Raw genomic sequence first — 22,398 nt, 5'->3', positions numbered from 1 at the left:
GCTGCCCCTTCCTTCCTTCCTTCCCTTCTTCCCCTAGTGCTGCTGCCCAGGTTCGGCGTCATGCTTGTCCAAGCTGGGCTGGGGGGGATCCAGGGGAGGAGGCCAAGGCCCCCAGACCTTCCTCAGCCCCGGGCAGGGCTGGAAGTGGGGGGCTTTTCCCTTCTAAGGCAAACAAAGAACAGTCACGGAGCTGGGGCCGGGTACCAGGGCCGGGCTGTGGGCTCCGGTGGGAGCCTGCTCCAGGGGTGAGGCCGTAGGGAAGGGCTGGCTGCCCTCCCAGGGCGGTGTGGGTCCAGTTCCCTGGCACGGCCGTGGGGCAGGAGAGCCGTGGGAGGGCGGCGGGTCCCCGCGGGGTGCTGGCAACCAGGCGCGTCGGGAGGCCCCGCGTCGCCCTTTGCCCCGGCGCGGCTGAGATAAGGGGCTGGGATCCACCACCTTGGGCCGCAGAGCAAACACGGGGCTGCTGGCTCCGCGTCCCGCCTCTCCCCGCTGCCGGCGCGACCCTTTGTCACCGGCAGTGGGGACACCAGAGTGCTGGGCGGGGAGGGGGGCAAAGGACACCGCGCGTGCTGGTGCCTGGCTGGAGTCATTTATTCGCTCATCCCCTCGCCAGCTCTGAGCCAGGGGCTCCAGGTGCCCCGGCGCTGCCACCCAGGACACCGGGTTTGTCATTAACCGGGTGGCACGTGGCGGGGCTGGGGGGCCCCTGGGGCCGTGGTGGGGTCACAGCCCGGAGAAAGGCTCAGCCTCCAGCCCCAGGCGAGCTGGCTCTGGCAGCAGCTCCCGCCCCGTGCCCGGCAGCTCCGGCCCTGGCTCCGCCGTCCAGTTGGCCAGGAGGTCACTGAAGTCGGGGGTGCCGGCATGGAGGAGGCCAGCAGGGCCAGGGCCCGGCTCCCTCCAGAAGGAGGCCGGCAGCTTCCTGCGGTGCATGGGGGTGATGTGGCCATATTTCCTCTCCAGCCGCTGCGTCTTGCCGCCGGCTCCCCGCGCCGGCAGGCACCGGTGCACGCCGTACTCGAAGAGCTCGGCCAGCGGCCCCAGCCTCTGCGCGGCCCCAGAGCTGCCCCTCGGTGCCTCGGGCTGGGCCTCAGCCTGCCGGGGTGAGCCGCAGTCCTCGGGCACGGCGTGGCCGCCGGCGGCCTCCTCCCGGCCCTGCCGCCCGAAGTAGCGCTGGATGTCACAGCTGATCAGCTCCGAAAACTTGAGGAGCTGCAGGGTGGTCTCGGCGGTGCTGGGGACAGCCAGCTCTGACCCTGCGCTCTCCTCCTCCTCGTCTTCCTCGTCTTCCTCCTCCTCCTCCTCCTCCTCCTCGGAGAGGTCGGGGCAGTCGGGCTCGGGGCGGGCGGGCAGCAGGCCGTGCGGGAAGGGCGAGGGCAGCCGCAGCTCGGCCAGGGGCCGGATGACACCCGCAGCCATCTCAGTGCACAGGGGCACCCCGGGGCCTGGCCTCACCCTGCGGGCAGGGACAGCACCATGGCGCCCTCCCTGACCCGCTGCCTGCAGGGGCACTTGGCCCTGAGGCAGCAGGGGGGCCATACCGTGGCCTTGGCAGGGCAGCAGGGACATCCCCCACAAGCCATGGGACATGGGGCAGCGGGAATGTGGCCCCCAAGCCGTGGGACACAGGGCAGTGGAAATATGCCCCCTGAGTCATGGGAGGTGGGGCAGCAGGGACTTCCTCACTCAGCCCTGGGACATCATGCAGCAGGGATGTCGTCCTGCCAAGCCACGGGGCATGGGGCATCAGGGATGCCCCCACCGAGACATGGGGAGCGGGATAATGGGGACATCCCCACCAAGTCGTGGCATCTGGGGCAGCAGAGATGTCCCCACCGATCCATGCGACATGGGGCAGCAGGACGTTCCCCAGCAAACCATGGGAGGTTGGGGAGTGGGGGACATCCCTCTGAGCCACGAGGCAGCAGGGATGTTCCCAGTCACCCTGGGGCTGTGCATGGAGGTGGATGGGGCTGAGCTCTCCCTGCCACCCTGCACGCTGAGCCCCCAGAACACTCAGCCCCATGCCCTGCCCATGCAATGTCCCCACAGGTTTCCGTGTGACAGGGAAAACCTAGCCATGGTCCCACATCCCCCTGGCGGGGTCTGGTCGGGGCTGGGTTCTTCTGAGCTGGTTGAAGCCCCTCTGCAGCTCATGCTGCCTTGGCCCCAGGGTCCCCAGCCCTGCCTCACCGCGGGGCATCCCCCCCACGTGCCTGGCACTGCCATCACCACAGCCCCGAGAGGGTCTTGGGGTCAAACACTGGGGGAACAAATCCTGCTCCTGCCACCGAGCTGAGCCCTGCAGCCAGCCTGAGACAGCATCCTTGCCACCCCTGGGATCACCGTGCATTCCTCTTGGTGCCATCCCCGCTGAGGGACCTCCCTGCATGCCACCGGGGGCTCAGCCTCCCGGGACCACCCTAGGAATGGAACCAACCTCCCCTGCTGGACCCTCAGCCAGAGAAACCCCCCCCCGCCGGTGCAGGAGGGCACGGCCCGGGGCCGGGGCTCGGCACTCACCTCGGGGCGGCCGCCCGGCCATGCATAGGCTCCCGCGCCGCTCCCCCTCGCCGTCCCTCCACCTGGGCTTGAAGTATTTATAGCGGAGCAGCGAGCTGCCGGCTGGCAAATATTTGGTGGCTGTATTGTAATAGTAGACTCGGTAAACAGAGCCGGGGTTTGCTTTAGCGCCCAGCAACGGGAGAGCGGCGCGGGGAGGGACGCGGGGACGGAAGGCAGGGCTCACCTTAATGGTTCACTAGCCAGGGGATTTTCAAGTGTTGTTCCTGTAAATTCACCTATTAAATCGGCAGCCCCAGCTGCCAAACTGCCCGCGCACTTGTGCCGAGGGCTCTTATCTCCCCGCTGATTGGAGGCGAAATCAAGCTTTGTCAAATAGGCGTAAAATTGAATTTCATGCTATTTTGACTCCTGGAGTAGGGATCTTCTGAAGGACACGCTGCGTATCGAGCGATGCCTCCGCAAACAGGCGCTGCTGCCGCGGGTGAAACCTCTCCCTGGGGTCCCCTCCAAGTGCCCTGCAGCCCCCGTGTGTGTCTGGACCCCTCATCTCCACCCTCCCAAGGAGGGTGTGGAGCTCCCTGGCCAGCCCCAGAGTGGGATTTGGAACCTTTTGAAGTGGTAGGACGTGGCCCCGATGGCATGGACAGTGGGAGAGGTGTTTTGGGGTGCTGTGCTCCCCAGGGTGGGGTTTGGGTGTCTGGGGACAGGGGGGTCTTGCCAGGCAGTGCCCCAGGGACACAGAGGTGGGGACATGCTGTGTGGGAAGTGGCTGAGCCAGCCCCGAGGTGGGGACAGCACCAAGGGTAGCAGCTTTGTCACCGTGGCTGGGGTGCTGGGGTGCCCCGTGTCTCCACTCTGGCCTGTGCCCGTGCTGGCTCCGTGTGCCAGCGAGGATGGTGACAATGGTGAGGCAGTTGTGGCCAGAGGTTCTATCCAGAGGTCACCTGGGGTAGTACAGTGCACGGCCAGGGAACACAGATGGTTGGGGCAAGGGGGTGGCTGGGGGCACACGGCGTGGCTGGGGACACAGGATGGCCAGGGGACACAGGACAGCTTGCAGTGACAGCTGGAGGGCACAGGATGGTGGGGCCCTGAGGCAGCACCCAGACCCTGTCACCACCTGTGCTGGGGACGCTCACAGGGTGGGACACGGATCATTCGGCTTGGGGGACGGCCAGAGCCCTGCTCCAGAGCTGCCCTGCCTCCCTGCTCTCGGGGTGACCACAGCTCCCGCTCTGCTCCCTCAGAGCCCTCCCAGCACCCTGCCCTGAGCATCCTGCACCCCCAGCTGAGCTGCCCCGGCGCTGGGGTGGGTCCCCGAGCCCCTGGCATGGCGCAGCATGGGGGAGGAGGCCGTCACCCACCCTGCAGCCCCGGGGCACCCCGCGCTGGGCCCCAGCCCCGCAGCACTCCCTGTCCCCCTTCTCCAAACACTCACACCGGCAACGCCGGGATGGGAGCAGCAGCCCCGGGAGCAGCCGCTGTCCCGCCCGGGCACCGCTGGGCAAACACAGCGGGTGGGAGCTGATAAGCCACGGGCACCCAGCGGGCTGCTCCTGGCGCCAGCTGCCCGTGCCCGCCCGGCACGGCCTGGCACGGCTCGGCACGGCTCGGCCTGGCTTGGCAGGGCCTGGCACAGCTCGGCACGGCCTGGCACGGCTCGGCACGGCTCGGCCATGGCTCGGCACGGCCTGGCACAGCTCGGCATGGCTCGACACGGCACGGCCTGGCTTGCCATGCAACCACAGAACCGTTTTCCTTGGAAAAGACCTTTAATATCACCAAGTTCCGCCGTTCCCCCAGCCCCGCCAAGGCCCCCGCTGCCCCGTGCCCCTCAGCACCACAGCCACACGTCTGAGGAACCCCTCCAGGGACGGGAACCTGGCCAGGCCCCGGCAGCCCTGTGGGGCAGCAACTGTTCCCAAGAGCCAATCCAAACCCCCCCTAGTGCCGCTGCAGGCCCCACCGCTCGTTCCTGGGAGAACAGACCGCTCCCCTCTCCCCCCGCCCCGCCCCGCCCCGCCCCCCGAACTACCGCTCCCGACATGCCCCGCGGTGGCGGGAGGGGCCGCTTCCGCCCCGCCGCGCGTCGCCGCTGAGGCCGCAGCCGCCGCCCAGGCCCAGGCCCCGGCCCGGTGTCTCTCCCGCCGCGCCCCGCGCTCGCCATGTCGGCCCAGGCTCAGATGCGGGCCCTGCTGGACCAGCTGATGGGCACGGCCCGGGACGGTGAGTAGGGGCGGGCGGGGCCTGCAGGAAACGCCGCGGCCTGGCGGCCGCCTCACCGCGCGGGGCCTGGCCCGGGCCGCCGCCGCCTCCGCTCCGGACCTGCGGCGCGATCGGGCTCCGAGCCCCAGCCCGGCCCCTGCCCCGCCGCTCAGCCAGCGGAGCGGCCGCCTGGGCGGGCCCGGCCGAGCGGGGCCCGGGCCTTGGGGGCGAGCTCGGCACGGGGAGCCCGGTAGGGGTGGGCCTGCCCGGCCGGGGAGCCCGCCTCGGCCCTGGCCCTAGAGTGCGGCCGGCCCCGGGAGGAGGCGGTAGGGAAGGCTCCGTGGCCGGGCCGCGCGGAGGCGGGTAGGTAGGTGTGACAGCCTGTGCGAAACCTGCGGCCGCTGCGGTTTGTTTCTCCCTCCTGCGACCCGCTGAGTACTTACCCCCCCCCCCCGGCACATGAGCAGGGCTGTTCAGGTGCTCAGCACTTCGTTTCCTAAGCGAATAAGTGCTTTTCTTTCTTTTTTAATTTTTTTTGGTGTGTGTTGAGTTGCTGTTGAATTGCTTCCCACCTTTTTATTTCATACAAACTGAACAATTGTGGCCCCTCTATTTTATTTATAAAGGTTCAGTGTATCTTTGCCTGCCTACATCAATCTGCAAGGGAGTTGCAGAAAAGCCTCATGTTCATCGAGCCGTGAGTCACAACCCATTTTTAAAGCTGTTATAACAAAAGCAAAACAAACAAACAAAAAAAGTGTTTGGGTTTTTTTTGTTTTCTTTTTTTTTTTCACTAGTAACTTTAAAAGTGTAGCTGAGAAAGAAAGAAATTAAGAACCAACAGAAAAAACAACCAACCATTTTCAGTAGACACAACATTATTCCTGGATGCTTGTGAACCCTAAACTCTATTCATACTTTAGTATCACCCAGACCTGTGTCATATACACGGATGGGCTTTAAAATTGTCACCATTGCCACTTTGCCTTGACTTTGATGTATCATTCCCCTGACTTCCTTACTGCAGGTGTGGGCAAGAAAGCTTTTCCTTTAAAAACTTTTCAACAGTGGGCATAAAATTCTGCAGCTGAGGTCTTGAAGAATGCAGATGGGTATAGTATGTGTTGGAGCTCGCAGTGTGTATTGACTAACTTTGTTCCTTTTTTTCTGTTATTTTGTTGCTTTTCTCAATACTGTCTCGTTTTTTTTTTTTTTTTTTTAAAGTGGCTCCTTCCTGAGTGTAAAATGTCTCCTGAGGGTGGGATGTGGGTGGGAAACAAGCTGTTCCAGGCCAAGACTGACAAGATCTGGCTTTTGCACGGCCTTGGGAACCCAAGCACTGCCTGCTTGGCTTTCAAACCAAGTGGACCCAGGGCTTAATTAGCCAGATGAGCAAATAGCCTAGAAAAACTGGCCAGCACAACCCTGTTTTTGTGCTTCTTGGCCTTCCAATAACCTGGGTTTTGGTACCTCTTGCCCCTTCCTGACAGTAAAAAAAATGAGGAGGGAAAATGAAAAGGTTTGGGCTGGGAGCCAGATTGTCTGTCTCCTTTTTTTCCTCCCCTCTTCTGGCTCTGCTGTCTCTTTATATGGATGACAGGCCTTGGATGTTACTTGGCTCACCCAACACTGTGTTTAACATGGTGTGCTGGAGGAGTAAATGCTAAAATAGTGTTTGTTGCCAATTATCAATGTTCCAGAATATCCTGTTGTCCTCTAAGCTTTTTTTTTTTTTTAATTTTTGGAGTAGTTTTGGGGAGCAGGAACAACCAAGTCTTTTAATCTGCATTTTGAGGCGAAATGATCGTGTCGACGTCGCTTTTCCTCTTGATCAGTCTCATTCTAATGTCTCCTTATTTCAAACCACAAATGAATTTCAGGGGATGAAACCAGACAAAGGGTGAAGTTTACAGACGATCGTGTTTGCAAGAGCCACCTTCTGGATTGCTGTCCTCATGATATCCTGGCTGGAACAGTAAGTCTATTCCCTGTGATCAGACATTCTGGTGAGGCAGATGTTGTCACAACACTTCAGGGCTTATCTCAGCATGGTGGGAGATGAGGCTTTCTGTGCCCAAGGAGCAGTCACTCTTCTAGTTTCAGTTTCTGTGACCTGTCTTGTGGAACCACTGAAGTCAGGAGCTCTTCAGAATTCACTTGTCATGTTCTTTTCTCTCATAATCCCCTAAGAAGTTGCAAGATTATTTCTCTTTTAGCAGTTTGGAGTGGTTAGGGCCTGAAACTTGTCCTGTGGAGGTTATGGAATCATAGAATGGTTAAGATTGGAAGGGACCTTAAAGATCCATCAGGTTCTTTAAGGTCCCTTCCAACCTTAACCATTCCATGATTCCGTAACCTCCACAGGTTGCAAGACTATAGCTAGCTGGCTCTCCTGGGTGCTCTAGTTGCATCTTCAGGGTGGCAAGTTTTGTCTTAACCAGCTGCAATAACCCTTAACCCTTGGAGCTTTTCCATCTCCTCTCTCCCACCACGTGGTGTTCCCCTTTTCCATGGTTGGTGTGGCAGTGGTAGCTCAGGCTGACTTTGTCTATAGAGTTGGTTGCTCTGAGCAGAGTGTCACTCTGCCCGACTGGTTTGGGACAGTTGGGTCAGCTCCTTGGCTGCTGCCCTCTGGGGACAGCTGGCCAGCTTTCAGAAGTTTGGTTCTCATGCTCTCTGAGAGCAAAAGGTGATGTTGGCCTTTCACAACCAGCTCTTGAGAAGTAAAGGCTCAGTTTTTGTGCCCAGATGAAAAGTGCAGCCCAGCCTTCAAAGGAAAACTGTGTCGCTTGGAGCTGCTGCTGTGTTCCAGAGTTGCAGGATGGAGCTGGGCACGGGTGTTTGGAGTCCATCTGCACCCTCACTGGTTGACAGTAAACACCGTGGTGCTTCACATTGTCCATCCACTTCAGCAGCTTGTTTAGATACCGTTGTTATTTCTAGCTGTCATTCCAAGGGCTGGGATGGACTCCATGGGCTGCCAGCAGAGGGAGGGGCTGGCAGGGCTGGCACTCCTTCCTTGCCTGCTGTTGCTGCCATAGCAAGGGCTCTGTGGCAGCAACTGCTGGAAAGAGCTTCAGCAAAAGCTGCCTGGGCTCCAGGCACTCAGACTTCAGCTTCTCATTGGCTACTATTGCAGAGTAAGGTTGGAATTTGAATCCCAAGCTCTAGATATCTCTGTATGGTTGTTTTTTGTTAATTTGCAGCACAGGTGTGTTTTCTGCTGATTGCTCTGCCAGCCTCCATCTCACTTCCATTTCAGAATTGTACAGCTGCTTAAATCCCACCTCCATCTTTCATACAGGTCAATGTATTTTATGACCTGTGACTCACAGCAGTTTTTTGGGGCCCAAATTTGGGTGGTTTGAAGGTGCAGGCTGCCTTTTACCTCTTCTGGCATGTTCCCAGGAAGAAGGTAAAAGGTGAGGCAAAGGGATTGATTGGAGGGATGTGTGTGACTGTTGGATCTAGTGCCAAAGCACAGAGGAAGTCTGAGGTGCTCAGGTGAGTTGCAAGACTCTGGGGTAGAGAAGCACATTGGTAAAGCTGTTTCTCTTGTTCCTGTTGTTCTTTGACTGTAGTGAGTTGTCTGTTCCCTCTTGCTGTGGAATTTGTGCCCAGAAATTTCACATGGGAGCAGGAGGGAAGGCTGTGGATCTTGTGGATCATTCAGATGATCTTGTGGTGGCCTTTACGTGGCCGTGGAGCTCTCTGCACTGCTGTCAGCAGGTTCTTGAGGGCAAGAAGTATTGCTGCCACAGATCTGTGTTGAGGGGACACGTGATGAAACAGGAACAGCACTTGGGGCTGCCAGCACCATCAGCACAGCATGAAACTCATCTGGGATGTGCAGCCATTCGTCGTGATCCCTGTCAGGTTCACTGGCAGCTTCGTGTGCTCCATTCTGGAAAGAGCTGTGTGGATGAACCAGCTTCAGCTGGATGGGGCAGTATCCATCTCTGGATGAGTTTCATTGCTGAAATCAGGACCTTGAATCTTTTGGGAAACTTGAAACAGATGCTTCATGCCTTCTGGTGCTGGTTATGTTGTGTCCTCCCCCAAAGGCATTGCTACTGCTGCGTCCTGCACCTGTGTGTGGATATTCCTTTAATGGGGGGCTGATTGGAGATGGGGGGGAAGCTGAATCCATTGGGTAGCTGTGCTCAGGGAGATGTGGTGCAGTCCCATCCACTGATGTGGAGTAAGGGAAGGAGCCCAGGCGTGCGTGCAGCTCTGGGCTATTCCTGAGAGCTGCAGAAGGTTTGCTGGTGGGCTTAGGTGGGCCCCTGTTCCTGGTCAGAAGAGCCTTTGGCCCCAGAAACTTGTCTGAACTTTTCACTGAGTAAGATAAATAAATTTCCCTCCTTGGCAAAGGAGGAAAATTCTGAGACAACATAAGTTAGTTTATTATGTCCATGTTACCCTACACTGGTCACCAGATCATTAGTGGCCTGCTCTGAGTTAGCTCTGCAGCTGATGGTAGGTGTATTTCTGTCAGTGGAAGTCCTGGAGCATCCTCAGAGGTGGCATCAGATGATGATTCTCCTGAAATCTAACTCCACTAATAAGTGGACAGATGAGTGTGAAAGCTGCCCAGGTACAACTAAGCTTGGAAGTGTTATTCAGGGAATTAACTGTGTCCCCCACTGGGAGAGAACAGTGAGCTGAAATCTGCAGGTTGCAGAATCTTTGTGGCTGGCTGTGCCTTTCCTTTTTGACTGGGGTCAAACGCTGCAGCTCTGATTGCTGTTAAAGAGCCTTCCTAATGGGAATGGACTTCCTGGTGAGTTAGCAGTTTAGTGAAGATCATCAGTGGTACCTCAGAACATGGATTGCTCAGCCAGCGTGGCATTGGAATGTGTTACATCTTGTTGTGTATGGAGGGTTCAGGCTTTGGGCTCTGCTGGTCCCTGTCCCAAATGGATTATAAACCAACCATGGGTGTTGACTGGAGCAAGTCACCATCCCTGCAGGAAAGGGTGAGGGTTTGAAGACAGGCCTCTCTGAGATAAGAGGGTTCTGTGAGGCAGGAGGTGAGCAAAACCTGTGAAAATCTCCTTGCACCTTGGTCATCTCCAAGGACACAGAGCAAGACTTGGTGTCTGTGCTGGTGAGACCTGAACCTTCTCCCCCAGAGGATGAGGTTGAGGGATTTGTTGTCTGTATTGAGGAATACAGAGCACGGTGTCATCATGGAATCATAGACTGGTTTGGGTTGGAAAGGACCTTAAAGATCATCTAGATCCAACCCCCCTGCATGGGCAGGGACACCTCCCACCAGCCCAGGTTGTTCCAAGCCCCATCCAACCTGCCTTTCAACACTTCCAGTGATGGGACCTCCTCAGCTTCTCTGGGCAACCTGGTCCAATATCTCACCATGCTCCTGAAGCTGGGAGTTGGAGCCCCTTCTCTGGAGCTAGAAGAGTTCAGTTAAGAATCCTTACAATCCCATCCAATACCATGATTTTTTTCCCCTGTGTTGGAAAGGAATCTCAGTAGAATAACCATAAGAATAAAAGATTGAAGTCCCATCATGGGAAGCTGCTGCTGTAGGAAGATAACAGTAGCTCACTAGTGTTCTTTGAATAAGCTTGCCTGAAGATTAACATGATTAAGCTCTTTTTTTTTCTGTAGGCATTAAATTTTTCCCATTAGAGGGCTCAGCAGGACTATTCTTGGATACAGTGTTTGTTTTTGTAGCCTGCTGGCTGTGACCTCCTGTTTCTGGTAAATCTGACCAAAATGAGGAAGACTAAATGCTGACAGGTCATCCAGAATTTGTTTTCTTTGTTTAAAAAAGGAAGGCTAGTAACAGATGTAACTTCTGAAACCCAGAGCATTACCTGGTGGAGCTTGCTTTGCTTCATTCTAAACACTTCCAGTGCTGCTGTCCCACTGCACTGCCTCACATGGGTGTCTTCCAGCTCTAGTTTGTGATGTTCCCCAGAGATTCTCCTGTGTTGATCCTGGTTTAGCTGCATTCAGCTTTTTCTGACACCCGTGGTGCTGTGTTCAGGCTGGAGTTCCTTGGGACTGGTGGTGACTGGGAGAGCAGAGGATGGCTGGCTGGGGTGTTCCATGTGGTGACGGGTACCCTGATATTTGTACTGTTGCTCACACTTGGGCCTTTTATTCTTTTGGCTTTTGAAATGGCATCTTCTTTTTCTGCTTTATGAAGAGAAATGTTCCCTGTTACTTCCTGATAATGTCAAAATGCAGCTTCCATGTTTTGAGAGCAGAATGAACTGTGGTTCCTGTGGCTGTTTCCTGTGAGGTTGGGGAAAATAAATGCAAATAGCATTGACTGCAGTGGGAGTGAAGGGCAGCAAGCAAGTCAGGGCTGCCTGGGAGAGGAGATGCTTCCAAGAAGTCTCATTAGCTGGAGCTTTGCTGGGCAGGGTTTAGAATCCCAGGCCACAGCTGGGTGTGGGAAGGGCTGAGCTGTGGAGTTACCAGTCTGCCTGCTGAGCGTGGGTTTGTGCCTTTCTGCAGCCCATACCCCTTGTCCCTCTCAGCTCCCCAGGTTCTTGGCAGGCAGCATTCTGTCTGTCTTCTGGTGTCTTTGGGGCCATCACTGGGGCTGGTCCTCACACAGATGTGCTTTTCCAGGGGAGCTTTGAACAGGGCCCAAAGCTGCATGTTCTGCTGTGCTGCAGCTCCATCTGGGAGACATTCGGAGTTGGTTCTTGTTGGAGGAGTAACTACTGCAGTGTGCTGCACCTTCCCAGCTCCCTGCCAGCTCCAAGGCTGTGCTGTGACCTGGAGCAGGAGGAGGACTGAACATGAAACATTTGGGGTGTTTTAACGTTGTTATATAGTTGGCAAGAATTAATATCTGCTGCTTGTTGCAATCATGGAGAGGATTCTTGCATTGATTTTTCTTGTTCTTTTCACCAGCGAATGGACCTGGGAGAATGTACAAAGATCCATGACTTGGCACTGCGAGCAGATTATGAGATTGCAAGTAAAGAGAGAGACCTGTTTTTTGAGCTGGATGTGAGTATGGAGAGAGAAATCTTGAGTGCTTTTGTGGAAACTGCCTCTTGAAGCTGTTTGGCTGAGCAGTAGAGCTCAGTGGGCATTTCAGCTGCGTTGCCTGATGTGTTATGGCAAGAACGTGCCCCTTCCTGAATGCTGGCTTGAATTTGTAAAAGTAATTATGGCCCAGCTACCTGGGAGGCTCCTCTGGCATTCCTTGCATCCCACACCTGCTGCTCTATACCAGGTCATTGTAACCTGGTGGCCTGTCCCAGAAGGAAGTTTGACATTAAAAGCCTTCTGCTCTGTGGTTTCACTTTGGCCAGATTGAGCTTTCTGGGATGGAACAGATCAAGTGGAAGAACCATTCTGTCTTCCTTTTTTGTATTATTCCAGTACATTTGTCTCTGCACCTGTTGGTCATTCCTTGGAAGCTCCAGCCTTCATGTGAGCACTCTGCTGTGTGTCACAGCAAAGGAGCTGTGTCAAGTTCTGGGCAGATGATGGACCTGAAGGACAGGGATCCAAATTTATTTGTTCTGCAAAGTGTCATTTTTAATTTTTTTTCCTCAAGGCATCTGTTCTTGAGGCTTTTTGTGTGTTGTACAGGGATTGCCCCAGGTAGCTGTTGGCTGTCAGAGCTAGGCTGGGCATGGGGAGCATTTTTATTCACCATTCTTTGTCTGAACATGCAGGCGATGGATCACCTGGAGTCCTTCATTGCAGAGTGTGACAGGAGAACAGAGCTGGCCAAGAAACGCCTGGCTGAGACACAGGAGGAGATCAGTGCTGAGGTGTCTGCAAAGGTATTGTCCCCATTAAACCTTGGGGCTGCAAGTCTGGGCAAGGGCACTGGTGCTGTCCTGGCTGTGACACTGGGAAGTGAGGTTCCACGTGGACTCTGTGGATTCCACCCATCCACCTCCAGTGCTTCTCTCACCATTCTTGTGACAAACTTAGAAGTCCAGAGGGCTGTGGTGGCATAAAACATGAGCTCTGAAATAGGTTGGTTTAGCAGGGCAATGAAGGATTGGTTCCCCCCCCCACTATTCAATGTTAACATCATCATTTAAGACTAGTAAACCCATCCCATTACTGTTGTCTTTTTGCTTATAAATGCTCATGGAGTTTCCTCTTTGGAAGCTTCATCCAGACAATCCAAAACATTTCTGAAGCTGGTTTGGTGGGCTCTGTCCTGTCCTGTGCCAGTGTTTGCAGCAGAACTGATGGTGCCCCCTCTACGTCCATATTTTCTCTTTACTACATGTCTGACTGCATTGCCTGTACTTGGCCCACCAGTCCCTTTCTGATGGGACTCCTTTGACTTTTGGACATTTAAGGTCACCTTCCAACAACTGCTTTTGTTAAGCAATATTTTTTAGGGGAAAAGAAAAAGTTACACTGCAAGTTTTAGCAGGTTTTCCTGTCTCGCTAAAAACTACCCGTTCTTTTTAGGCAGAGAAAGTCCATGAGCTGAATGAAGACATTGGAAAGCTGCTAGCTAAAGCTGAACAGCTGGGAGCTGAAGGAAATGTTGATGAGTCTCAAAAGATCCTGATGGAAGTGGAGAAAGTCCGAGCAAAAAAGAAAGAGGCAGAGGTATGGCCTTGGATCTCCTGGGGTTTGGAGCAGGAACCTGGGCTGGGCTGAGTGTGTGACAAAGTGCTGGGTGGTTCCCACCTCTTTCCCCATGTTCCAGCCCCTTCTAGCAAGCAGAGTAGTGTGGTAGATGAAGAAAAGCTTTGTAGAAACTTTCATCTAGTGCAGAAAACTGGGGTGGGTGGGGGATTTGTCCTCTGCAATATTTGGTCACCAGTCCCTTGCAGGGATGACCTGTCAGGTTGGCTGTGCTCAGATACAGCACCTCCTTGATCCTGAGGCTGCTTTTATCATCCCTGAAAGGGCAGAGCAGTTCTTTGCAGAGATTTCCCTGGAGGGTTGTGGCTATGTAAGGCTTCCCTGACATTTTCCTGGGGTTTTTTTTTGCCTCCCCTTAGGAAGAATACCGGAATTCCATGCCTGCATCCAGTTTCCAGCAGCAGAAGCTGCGTGTGTGTGAAGTTTGTTCAGCGTATCTGGGGCTCCATGACAACGACCGACGTCTTGCTGACCACTTTGGAGGCAAATTACACTTGGGTTTCATACAGATTCGTGAGAAACTGGATCAGTTGAGGGTAATCTTGGCTCTTTTAAACCTTCCCCTTGTACTTCTGAAGATGTTCAGCTCTTTTATTCAATTCACACGGGATTTGGGTGAGTTGCAGAGTGTAGAAGCCCAGAAATTTCTGATCCCTGAAACTTCCAATGGAGCCTCCTGTGGTCTGTAGTTTCTGGGTAATTAAGTCCCCCCAGAATTAGTCCAACCAGAGTGCTGCTGTCATTTGTTTTTTAAATGCACATGACTGTACTATTGCTACTTCTCATAGCTTTGGATGAGGTTGGTCACTGTGGGGGGTTTTTTTGACTATCAAAGAGTACTTCCAGACCTCCTAAAGAAGTGCTTGAACTGAAGTTTCACATAGTGCTGTCAGTGAGGAAGATCTTCAGTAGCTGAAGTGATCACAAATTTTCTGGAGTGGTTTGTCATGGAATTGCTGGCCTTGCTCACAGGCAGACTTTGAGCCTGCTCAAGTAGCAGGGGTGATTCTGTATTCACCAGGCAGCATGTTGAGGTCAGTGTCTCCACTGATGGTTGGCCTGAGGCCAGAGCCCTGCTTGAGTGTGCTGTGTGTGCTTGGGGTGAGACAGTCCCTTGCCCCAAAATCTGAGGGGCTTGTCCCTCAGAGCACAAGCACTCAAAAGCAGAGGGTGGCATTTCTGGCACTGAGGGGTGATGGTGAAGTTGTGAGGGAAGTGAGAACCTTGGTTGAGATCTTGGCTGGCACAGAAAACACAGTTAAATGGTTCTTTGTCTTATTGCCTGAACAGTCTCCCTGCAGGTCTCTCTGACCTGTTACTGTGTGGCTGAAACACAATGTGAACTTCTTGTTGTTTGTTTTTTTTCCTAGAAAACAGTGGCAGAAAAGCAAGAGAAGAGAAACCAGGATCGTTTGAGACGGAGGGAGGAGAGAGAGCGAGAGGAGAGGATGGGCAGACGGTAAGGGGGGGCTGATCCCTGGCTTGGGGAGTTGGTTTTGATATGGTCTGATTGCTTGTACCTGAGCATTGCAGGAAAGCAGCATCTGCTGCAGGAGCAGCTGTTGGATGTGCTCTGGATGCTGTGTGGGCACCTTGGCATTCAATTAGAGTTGCAAACAAAAGCACAACCCCCCGACCCTCGAGTGATTGTCTGTGTGTTGTTTTAACCTCCGTGTGTCTGCAAGATGTGAGCTCTCTGGAGTCTTCAGGCTTATATTGGTCTTGTATTCCCTGTCCTTAGGAACCTGAATCTGGATAAAATGCTCTCATCCAAGTAATCTGAGTGGGAAGGCTTGATGAGTGAGTGCTTGGTCTGCTCAAATGGCACCAGTCATGCAGAAATTTCCCAGACATCCCTCCTCACATCCAGGCTAGGAGGTGACAGCAGGATGGAGCTGCAATCTATGAGCCAGATGATGGGATGTCTGCTTTACTCAGAAGCTTTTCTATAGAAACAGTGAGGCACAGCTTTGGAAAACATTCCTGGGGATCCAAGGGATCCCAAGGAGTAGCTGCTTGTGGTGGTTGTGACCATATGTGCCTCCTTCCTGCAGGTCCTTCCTGTATAAAAATTGCTCAGCTGAGTTGCCTTCAGAGCTCTATGGATCTCTTAGTTGGTCTGCATCTCCCCAGAATGATGGCTTGCTTCCTCCTGTGGCAATTCTGAGGGTTTGTTTTTCAGGTTTAGAGTAAAAATAAATCAACAAATCCTCAGTTCTTGAGAGTCCAGGAGCCTCGTGTGTTCACAAGGAGTCCATACAGGTGTGCATCTGATGAGGCTGCTTCTGAATGTTTATTTGATGCTTTAAATATGAAGGGTTTGAGGACTGCATTGAGTTGGCCTGAAGTCTGAGATCTTGCTGGTTCCCTATGTGGCACTCCCTAGACTTTGGCCAGCCTTGGCTCCTGCTTCATGTGGAAGAATCCCTCTGCTCCTCTCTTGGGTTGCCCAAGAAAAGCTTGTTATGAAGGAGCCAGGAGAGGAGCCACACAGGGGAGGGTCAAATTATTTGCCTCTCCAAAATGAGAACTTGACCCAAGGAAGGGAAATAGTTTTCCCAGTGTCAGAACTGAGCTTAGAGCCCAGATTTCTCCATTCCTCTGCACCTTACCCCACAGAAAGCTCAGCAAATCTGTGCTTGCAGGGGCATTTTTCCATCAAAAACTCATCAAAGACTTCTGCTGCCTTTCAGACAGCCTCTCTTACCCAGAGCTTGATACTTGAAGGAACCACAGAAAGCACATTTCCTTCTTTTCATGCCATATCTTCAGAGGCAGCATCTTCACAGTGTTCCTCAGTCAGAGAAGGAGTACTTGGAGAAGTCCTTGGTGACTTGCAGGCCCTGTGACGTACTGTGGAAACCTACAGACTCACTTGTGAAACTGCCTCTCACAGGTGTTACTAATTTGCCAACTCAACTGTGATTTCCACACAGGAATGAGTGAACTGGGTTGTCACCCCTCGTAGTAAATAAACACAGGTCCTTTGGTGGTGTTCATGACTGTGGGCTACCCAGTAATCTCTTTAAGACTGGAATTCTGTGGAGAGGTAATGTGCTTGGAAGTGCAGACCTTGGTATTTGCTTCCCAAGTACACCAGCAAACAGGTCTGGGTGGAGTTGCCACCCTGTGGATTTCCTTTGTGTTGATTTGGACAAAACAGGTTGTGAAACACAGCACGTGGTCTCTGTGATGGAGGGACAAAGAGGGAAAAACACACTCAGCCTCTCACTCTCCTGGACAGCAAACTTGACTGTCTCCTGCTGTACCCTGATCCAGGCTCGTCAGGGAAGGGCTGTTGTGTTGGGTGCTTCCTGGATTTGGAAATCTAGCACCAGGGAGTGATTATCCAGAGTTTACTGTGCAAACTCCTGCTCAGATCATAGGCACAGAAGGGCAGCCAGGCTTTTCAGGAGATGTGGAATGGCTTTGTTTGGAGGTGTGCACCAGTGATTTGGAATAAAGTGATCAGAAGGAGAAGACCATTAAGAACTTGGAGTAATTACAACCACCAGAACAATTCAGTTGCCTGCCAGGCATCCCCAAGAGGCCCTGCTGTTCTTTCAGGTTCTGTTAGATGAAAAAGGAGGTGTTGTGGTTCTTGCTCTCCTGGTTTGTCAGCTTTTCCTTCCCCTGCTCCTCTTGTGTGTTGCCTCAGCACGTGGTTCATTTGCCTGAGCTCCACCTTGTTTACAGTCCTACCCAAATTCCTTTCTAAATGTTGGGGTTTCTTTTCTATTCCACCTTGATTGAACAATCCCATTTCATTGTGAAGGAATGTCACTACACATTCTTTTAATCTTCTCTTATTCAGGCATGGTTTTAAATGATCTTATTAAAAGAGATCCTTCTCTATTGCTTTTTAAATGTTGTAGCTTTCAGCTCCATCCCCTGTCAGCTCTGGGGCTGTGTCCCTGAACACCCCCTTGAGTCTGGACACAGTGGGGTGGCAGCAGTGACCAGTGTGGGTCTCTAAGCCACTAAATGAGATCAGCCAGTTCTCAATTAAAGCAAAAAATGAGGCTGTTTAGACGATGTGAGAAGTTTTGGTGTAGGTTGGCTTTGAAATGTGGCTGTAGAGGAAAAGGGAGGGTGTGTTTTTCACAAGGAGTGGTGTCTTAAGTGATGGCTAAGTTGAAAGAATTATGACATGGTTATTTAACTGGAAGAGGGGAGAATGAGCTTAGTTATTAGGAAGAAATTTTTCACTGTGAGGGTGGTGAGACACTCAACTGTTGTTGAGTTCCTGTGCAGGGCTGCCAGGGTGAACAGGTTGTTCTAATGAGCACTGACTGTATCACACCTTCAGCTCTTCATTCTCCTCTTCTTCCTAGGTCTGGATCAAGAAATAGAGATCGTCGAAGGTGAGTGGAGAGTTCTCCAGTTCTCCCAGTTTCTGTCCAGCTGCTGTGTTTTTTCCTAAGTCTCCAGGAATAGGTTGCCTAGGGAGGTGCTGGATGCCCCCTCCCTGGAGGTGTTGAAGGGAAGGTTGGATGGGGCTTGGAGCAACCTGGGCTGAGGGAGATGTCCCTGCCCATGCAGGGGGGTTGGAACTGGATGATCTTTAAGGTCCTTTCCAACCCAAACCAGTCTGTGTTTCTATGATTCCCAAGTGGAGTTCCCTCAGTGCTCCAGCCTCTTTTGTTCTGCTCCCCGAAAGAAGTGGGAATTGCTGCTGGGACACTTCAGTGGTGCTCTGAGAGTTGATGGCACCCACTGGGCTGGGAAGCAAACAGTGCTGTGTGCTCCTGAGTACAAGCCTGAATGTACTCAATGCCTTTTTCAGTCATCACTAACACACTTCCCTATTTTTAATGTCTGAGATGTATCTGTTAGATACATAACACCTCAGATGTGAAAACAGATTGAAGATCAAGCTCCCCACATCTCTGCAGAGCTTGCTCACATACCTGGAGCTCTTCCTCTCTGCTGCTCCCCATACACATTGGTGTCCTGTGTTTTGTTTCCAGAGCAGATTTAAACAGTTCTGCTTCTGGAGAGCAGCAGGTTCAGACAGCTGCAGGGCTTCAGTCATTTCACATGCCCCTTTCCTTGGCCTTTCTGCTGACACAGCAGACACAGGGTGAGGATGGGTTGGTAAGCTCTGCTCTAGGCCTTGGCACAGGATTTTTTTTAACCTAAGCTTCCCAGCAAGCCAAGGTGACCCATTGGTGGAGCGAGGCCCGCGAGGTGACCTGCCCCGTGAGGGGGGGGGAGCGGTGCTGGCGCTCTGGGTGTTTTTCCCTTGGGAATGTCTGAAGTGGGGTGGGCTGGGGGGGGTGTACAGGGCTGGTGGTGTCTGGGCCCATCCCCTGAGGTCTGAGGCAACCCGTGTCCTTTCCAGATCCCGGTCTCGGGAGCGGAGGCGGCGGCGCTCCAGGTCGGGCTCCCGCGAGCGGCGGAAGTCGCGCTCCAGGTCCCGGGACCGACACAGGCGGCACCGGAGCCGTTCCCGCAGCCACAGCAGAGGGCACCGGAGGGGTTCCAGAGACAGGAGTTCAAAACACAAGTAGGTATTCCTGACACGGGTGCTTCCGGGGGAGTCCTTGGCGTGGCAGGGAGCCTGCCCCTCCCTTAGAGCCAGCAGGAGCGTGGCAGGTCTCGCGTTGGCAGCCGGCGTCCTGCCCCTGGGCCAGAGCAGGGCTTCCCAGGGGCTGTTGGCAGGTGACAGCAGCAGCTGCAGTGAGATCCCAGCTGGAAAGGAGGGTCTAGGAGATAGAACTGGTTCCCTGGTTTGCAGTGCTGAGCCTTGACAAGTTGCTGCTTCTCTTCTATAAGCAGCAGCACAACTTGAGCTGACTGAGCCTCCCCAGGGGCTGTTTTGACGTTACATTTCTATGGTTACCTTCTGCTTCCCAGTTTGTTCCTCTCAGTGGTGGCATGGAGAAGGAAATGTATGACTGGGGACCTTGGGGAAGCCTTCTGTTTGGGTAAGAAGAAGGCTGGCTGGGAGAGAGTTCTTTAGGGAGAAGGAAATGTATGACTGGGGACCTTGGGAAAGCCGCCTGTTTGGGTAAGAAGGTGGCTGGCTGGGAGAGAGTTCTTCAGGCATCTGTACTAGAGGGAGGGAAGAAGGCAGCCAGGAGGAGGAGTATCCCACTCCTGTTGCTATAGTTCCAAGAAGGGCTCCAATCTCTTCTGAAACTCAGCAAAACACCCACTGTGGTGGAGTAAGGATGAGACAAGCATATGTAGGAGTATTTGAAACACTGAAAGGAATTCATTGTGTTTCCCTACAGCCCTTCTGAGCTCAGGAGCAAGTCAGTCACCAGGTGCTTGCTGAAGTTAGATAGGACTTTTTTTAAAATGCCCTAATGAACAGGGAAGTGCTTTTAGCACTGCCTCACCTGGTGAGGCACCAGCACTCAAGTACAGTTCTAGAAACAAACCTGCTGTTGTGTGTCTTGTGTCACTAGGCTAAGGGGTAAGAAGAGGTTTTAAAGATACCTGCTGAAGGGGAGGGAAATAATGGTCTGAAAAAATAAGTCTGTTAATAATTGAGGGGGGGTGTAAATACTGTTGATTCTCCAATGGCTGAGATACTAAAGTCCTTTTTTAAATCTGTCTTGAACATGAAAAATAAAGAAAAGAAGTTTGGACAATTAGGAAGTGAGGAAGACCCTGTAATAACTATTACTAAAGAGCAGGTAAGGGATTACTTTGAAAACCTTGAACACATTCAAATCAGCCCATCAAGCCTGTAGGGGGATTGGCTAGCTGAACTCCTTTCACAGAGTTCCTGAGAACTGGGAGAGACCAGGAACAGTTTAAGGAAATAGAAACAAGAGAACAAGCAGGAAAAGCCTGTTGCCTGAGAGAGAGAGTAGCTTCTCTTCTCACCTCGATGGTGAATGAATCCTGCAGTTGAGTTCTGCTGGCCTGAGGGTCTCACTTGTGTGAGGAGATGGAGAGCCTGGTGCAGGATCTAGGTTTCTTGGGGTAGGAGGACCATGGGCAGCAGGCATTGTTGTGGGAACAGGAGGAGTTAACTTCATCACAGTGTTGTCTTCTGGTTGAATGACACCATTTAATCGCAGTTAAATTGCTGCTGTGACACAGCTGTTGGATTTCAATATCTCAATTGTGCAGCATTTCCAGGCCTTGCAGTCAGCATGAATGGAAGCTGGAACCTCTGAGGTACCTGCCAGGTGATTTTTATGTGCCTGTGCAGAAGAACCTGCCTGCTGAGTCCTAGAGTAGAATGTGCTGGCTCTGTGAAAGCCTCTGCCACCTTGTGAAGGGGCGTGGGTGCTGGAGCTCCTTTGGGATCAGCACCTTTGGAAGATGGTTGGTCACTAGGCTGGCAGGAATCCCACAGGAGAACAGACCCCCTCTTCTGTTGGACCTGATGTGAAGCCCTCTGCTTCATTCTGTGTGGGCTGATCCAGCCCTGCTGGAAATCTGGCTGGGAAAAGATCTGCCTGTTTTGGGGCCTGTGACTGTCAATCTGTGTCACCCTGACCATGATCCCAGGGTGCTTCCAAGGACAGGGCTTGTCAGGATGTGAGGCAGGAAAAGCCCAGGGCTGAGCAAGCCTTTGAGCCCAAAGAATGCAGTTGGCATTCAGAGAATCCTGGAATAGTTTGGGCTGGAAAGCACCTTCAAGATCCTCCAGTCCCAACCCCCTGCATGGGCAGGGACACCTCCCACCATTCCAGGCTGCTCCAAGCCCCATCCAACCTGCCCTTCAGCACTTCCAGGGATGGGGCATGTTCAGAGCAGTTGAGCAGAAAGGCACTAGCCCAGGGCATAATGGAAATCAGTCCAGAAGACAGAGCTGAGGAAGACCTTGCAGGTGCTTTAGTGTGGCCCAGGAACTGATGAGGGGCACAGGGAAGAGCTCAGAGGTCAGAGAGGGGACAGCACTCCTGACATCCCAGGCCCATTCCTGGAAGAAACTAGGGACAGACAAGGGTGTATTTGCAAATCCTTCAGCTGCCAGGCTTCCAGTGATGGTTCCCTTTGTACTTCAGATCCTCTAGAGACCGATCTTCAAGAGAAAAGTCACGAGACAGAGAGAGGAAAGAGAAGAGCTCTTCTGAGAGGAGGCACGAGAGCACAAACGGCAAATCTCGTTCCAAGAGATCGGAAGAGAGAGAAGCTGGCGAGATCTGACCTCGGCGAGCTGTGTTGCACTGTAAATAGTCTGAGAAACCTTCTACACAAAGCCTAAATTTCCCATTTCTATTTACTGAATACGACTCATCTGTTTTTTGGTTGTTTTTTTTTTTTTTTTTTGTAGTTTGGGGGTTTTTATTGTTTGGCAGGTAGCTGTGAGTGGGTAGAGACACCGAGTTGCGTACTGTTTTAACAGGGTCTTGGGTTTTGTTTTCAGTAGGAATAAATCCATCTGGAGGGGTGGTTGTCACTTCAGGCCACTGTGGGGACAGGCCTGGGCTGCCCTGCCCTTGTCACACTTCAGCCCTTCCCAAAAAGATCCACTTGGGTCGCACTTAATGCATTTCCCCCCCCCCCCTTCCCCTCCCCTTCTGTTTATCTATGTTAAAAGAAATTGAGACGTGGGTTTGTTGTTTTGGTTTTGTGGTTTGTTTTTTGTTGTGGGTTTTTTTTTTTTTTTAACCTTGGAGTTCTTGGCCACCTCAGGTTTATGTCTCCCAGCATTTGAGCCTTGCCTCACTAGCCCAGCTCACCGTTTGGCCCTGCTCTGCCTCTTTTTGAAAGCTCTCCATCCCTGGGCTGATGACCCAATCTGCTGGAGCACGTTCCTGAGATGGGCTCGAGGCTGGTTTTTAGTCCCTTGAAGGATCAGATGAGGGGTGGGAACAAAAGGGTGGGAAATGTGATTTCTTCTCTAGAGGGAGGACAGTGAGTCTGCCTCTTCCCTGTGCCCTCCAGTCAGAGCTCCCTCCCTGGAGCCTCCTGGCTGGCACCAGCGCTGGGTGTGTGTTTTCCCAAGGCCAGCCGGGCACAAGGGGGCTGAGTTGGCCGAGGTGCCCAGGATGGAGAGAACTCCCAGGGGCAGGGCGAGGGCAGGAGGGGGTGTGTGCTGCTCCTCCTGTGTCCCAGCGCCTGCGGGAGGACTTTTCCCTAGAG

General features: G+C 53.3%; 2 protein-coding genes across 4 annotated transcripts; one reads left to right on the top strand and one right to left on the bottom strand.

The window, feature by feature from the left end:
• Nucleotides 1–573: 573 nt before the first annotated feature.
• PERCC1 (proline and glutamate rich with coiled coil 1) lies at nucleotides 574–2,648 on the bottom strand. Its single transcript, XM_051632524.1, has 2 exons — nucleotides 2,521–2,648; nucleotides 574–1,453 (listed from the first exon to the last, which is right to left on the bottom strand). Exons 1-2 carry the CDS (start codon nucleotides 2,544–2,546, stop codon nucleotides 724–726), a joined length of 756 nt encoding a protein of 251 aa, XP_051488484.1. The 5' UTR covers nucleotides 2,547–2,648; the 3' UTR covers nucleotides 574–723.
• Nucleotides 2,649–4,594: 1,946 nt separating this feature from the next.
• LUC7L (LUC7 like) lies at nucleotides 4,595–21,867 on the top strand. 3 transcript variants are annotated; one of them, XM_051632521.1, is made up of 11 exons: nucleotides 4,595–4,749; nucleotides 5,355–5,425; nucleotides 6,609–6,703; nucleotides 11,626–11,724; nucleotides 12,402–12,512; nucleotides 13,162–13,305; nucleotides 13,704–13,880; nucleotides 14,715–14,803; nucleotides 17,679–17,708; nucleotides 18,689–18,853; nucleotides 21,318–21,867. In XM_051632521.1, exons 4-11 carry the CDS (start codon nucleotides 11,629–11,631, stop codon nucleotides 21,457–21,459), a joined length of 954 nt encoding a protein of 317 aa, XP_051488481.1. In that variant the 5' UTR covers nucleotides 4,595–4,749; nucleotides 5,355–5,425; nucleotides 6,609–6,703; nucleotides 11,626–11,628; the 3' UTR covers nucleotides 21,460–21,867. The 3 variants fall into 3 exon arrangements, with proteins under 3 accessions (XP_051488481.1, XP_051488480.1, XP_051488479.1); XM_051632520.1 differs by lacking the exon at nucleotides 5,355–5,425 and adding an exon at nucleotides 19,930–19,991 and having other exon boundaries at nucleotides 4,597–4,749; nucleotides 21,318–21,412; XM_051632519.1 differs by lacking the exon at nucleotides 5,355–5,425 and having other exon boundaries at nucleotides 4,597–4,749.
• The last annotated feature ends 531 nt before the right edge of the window (nucleotides 21,868–22,398 follow it).

Source organism: Apus apus, chromosome 14 (genome assembly GCF_020740795.1).
Source record: "Apus apus isolate bApuApu2 chromosome 14, bApuApu2.pri.cur, whole genome shotgun sequence".
Taxonomy (NCBI): domain Eukaryota; kingdom Metazoa; phylum Chordata; class Aves; order Apodiformes; family Apodidae; genus Apus; species Apus apus.
The sequence above is the reverse complement of the archived record's forward strand: the minus strand, read 5'-3'. Positions and strand labels throughout refer to the sequence as shown.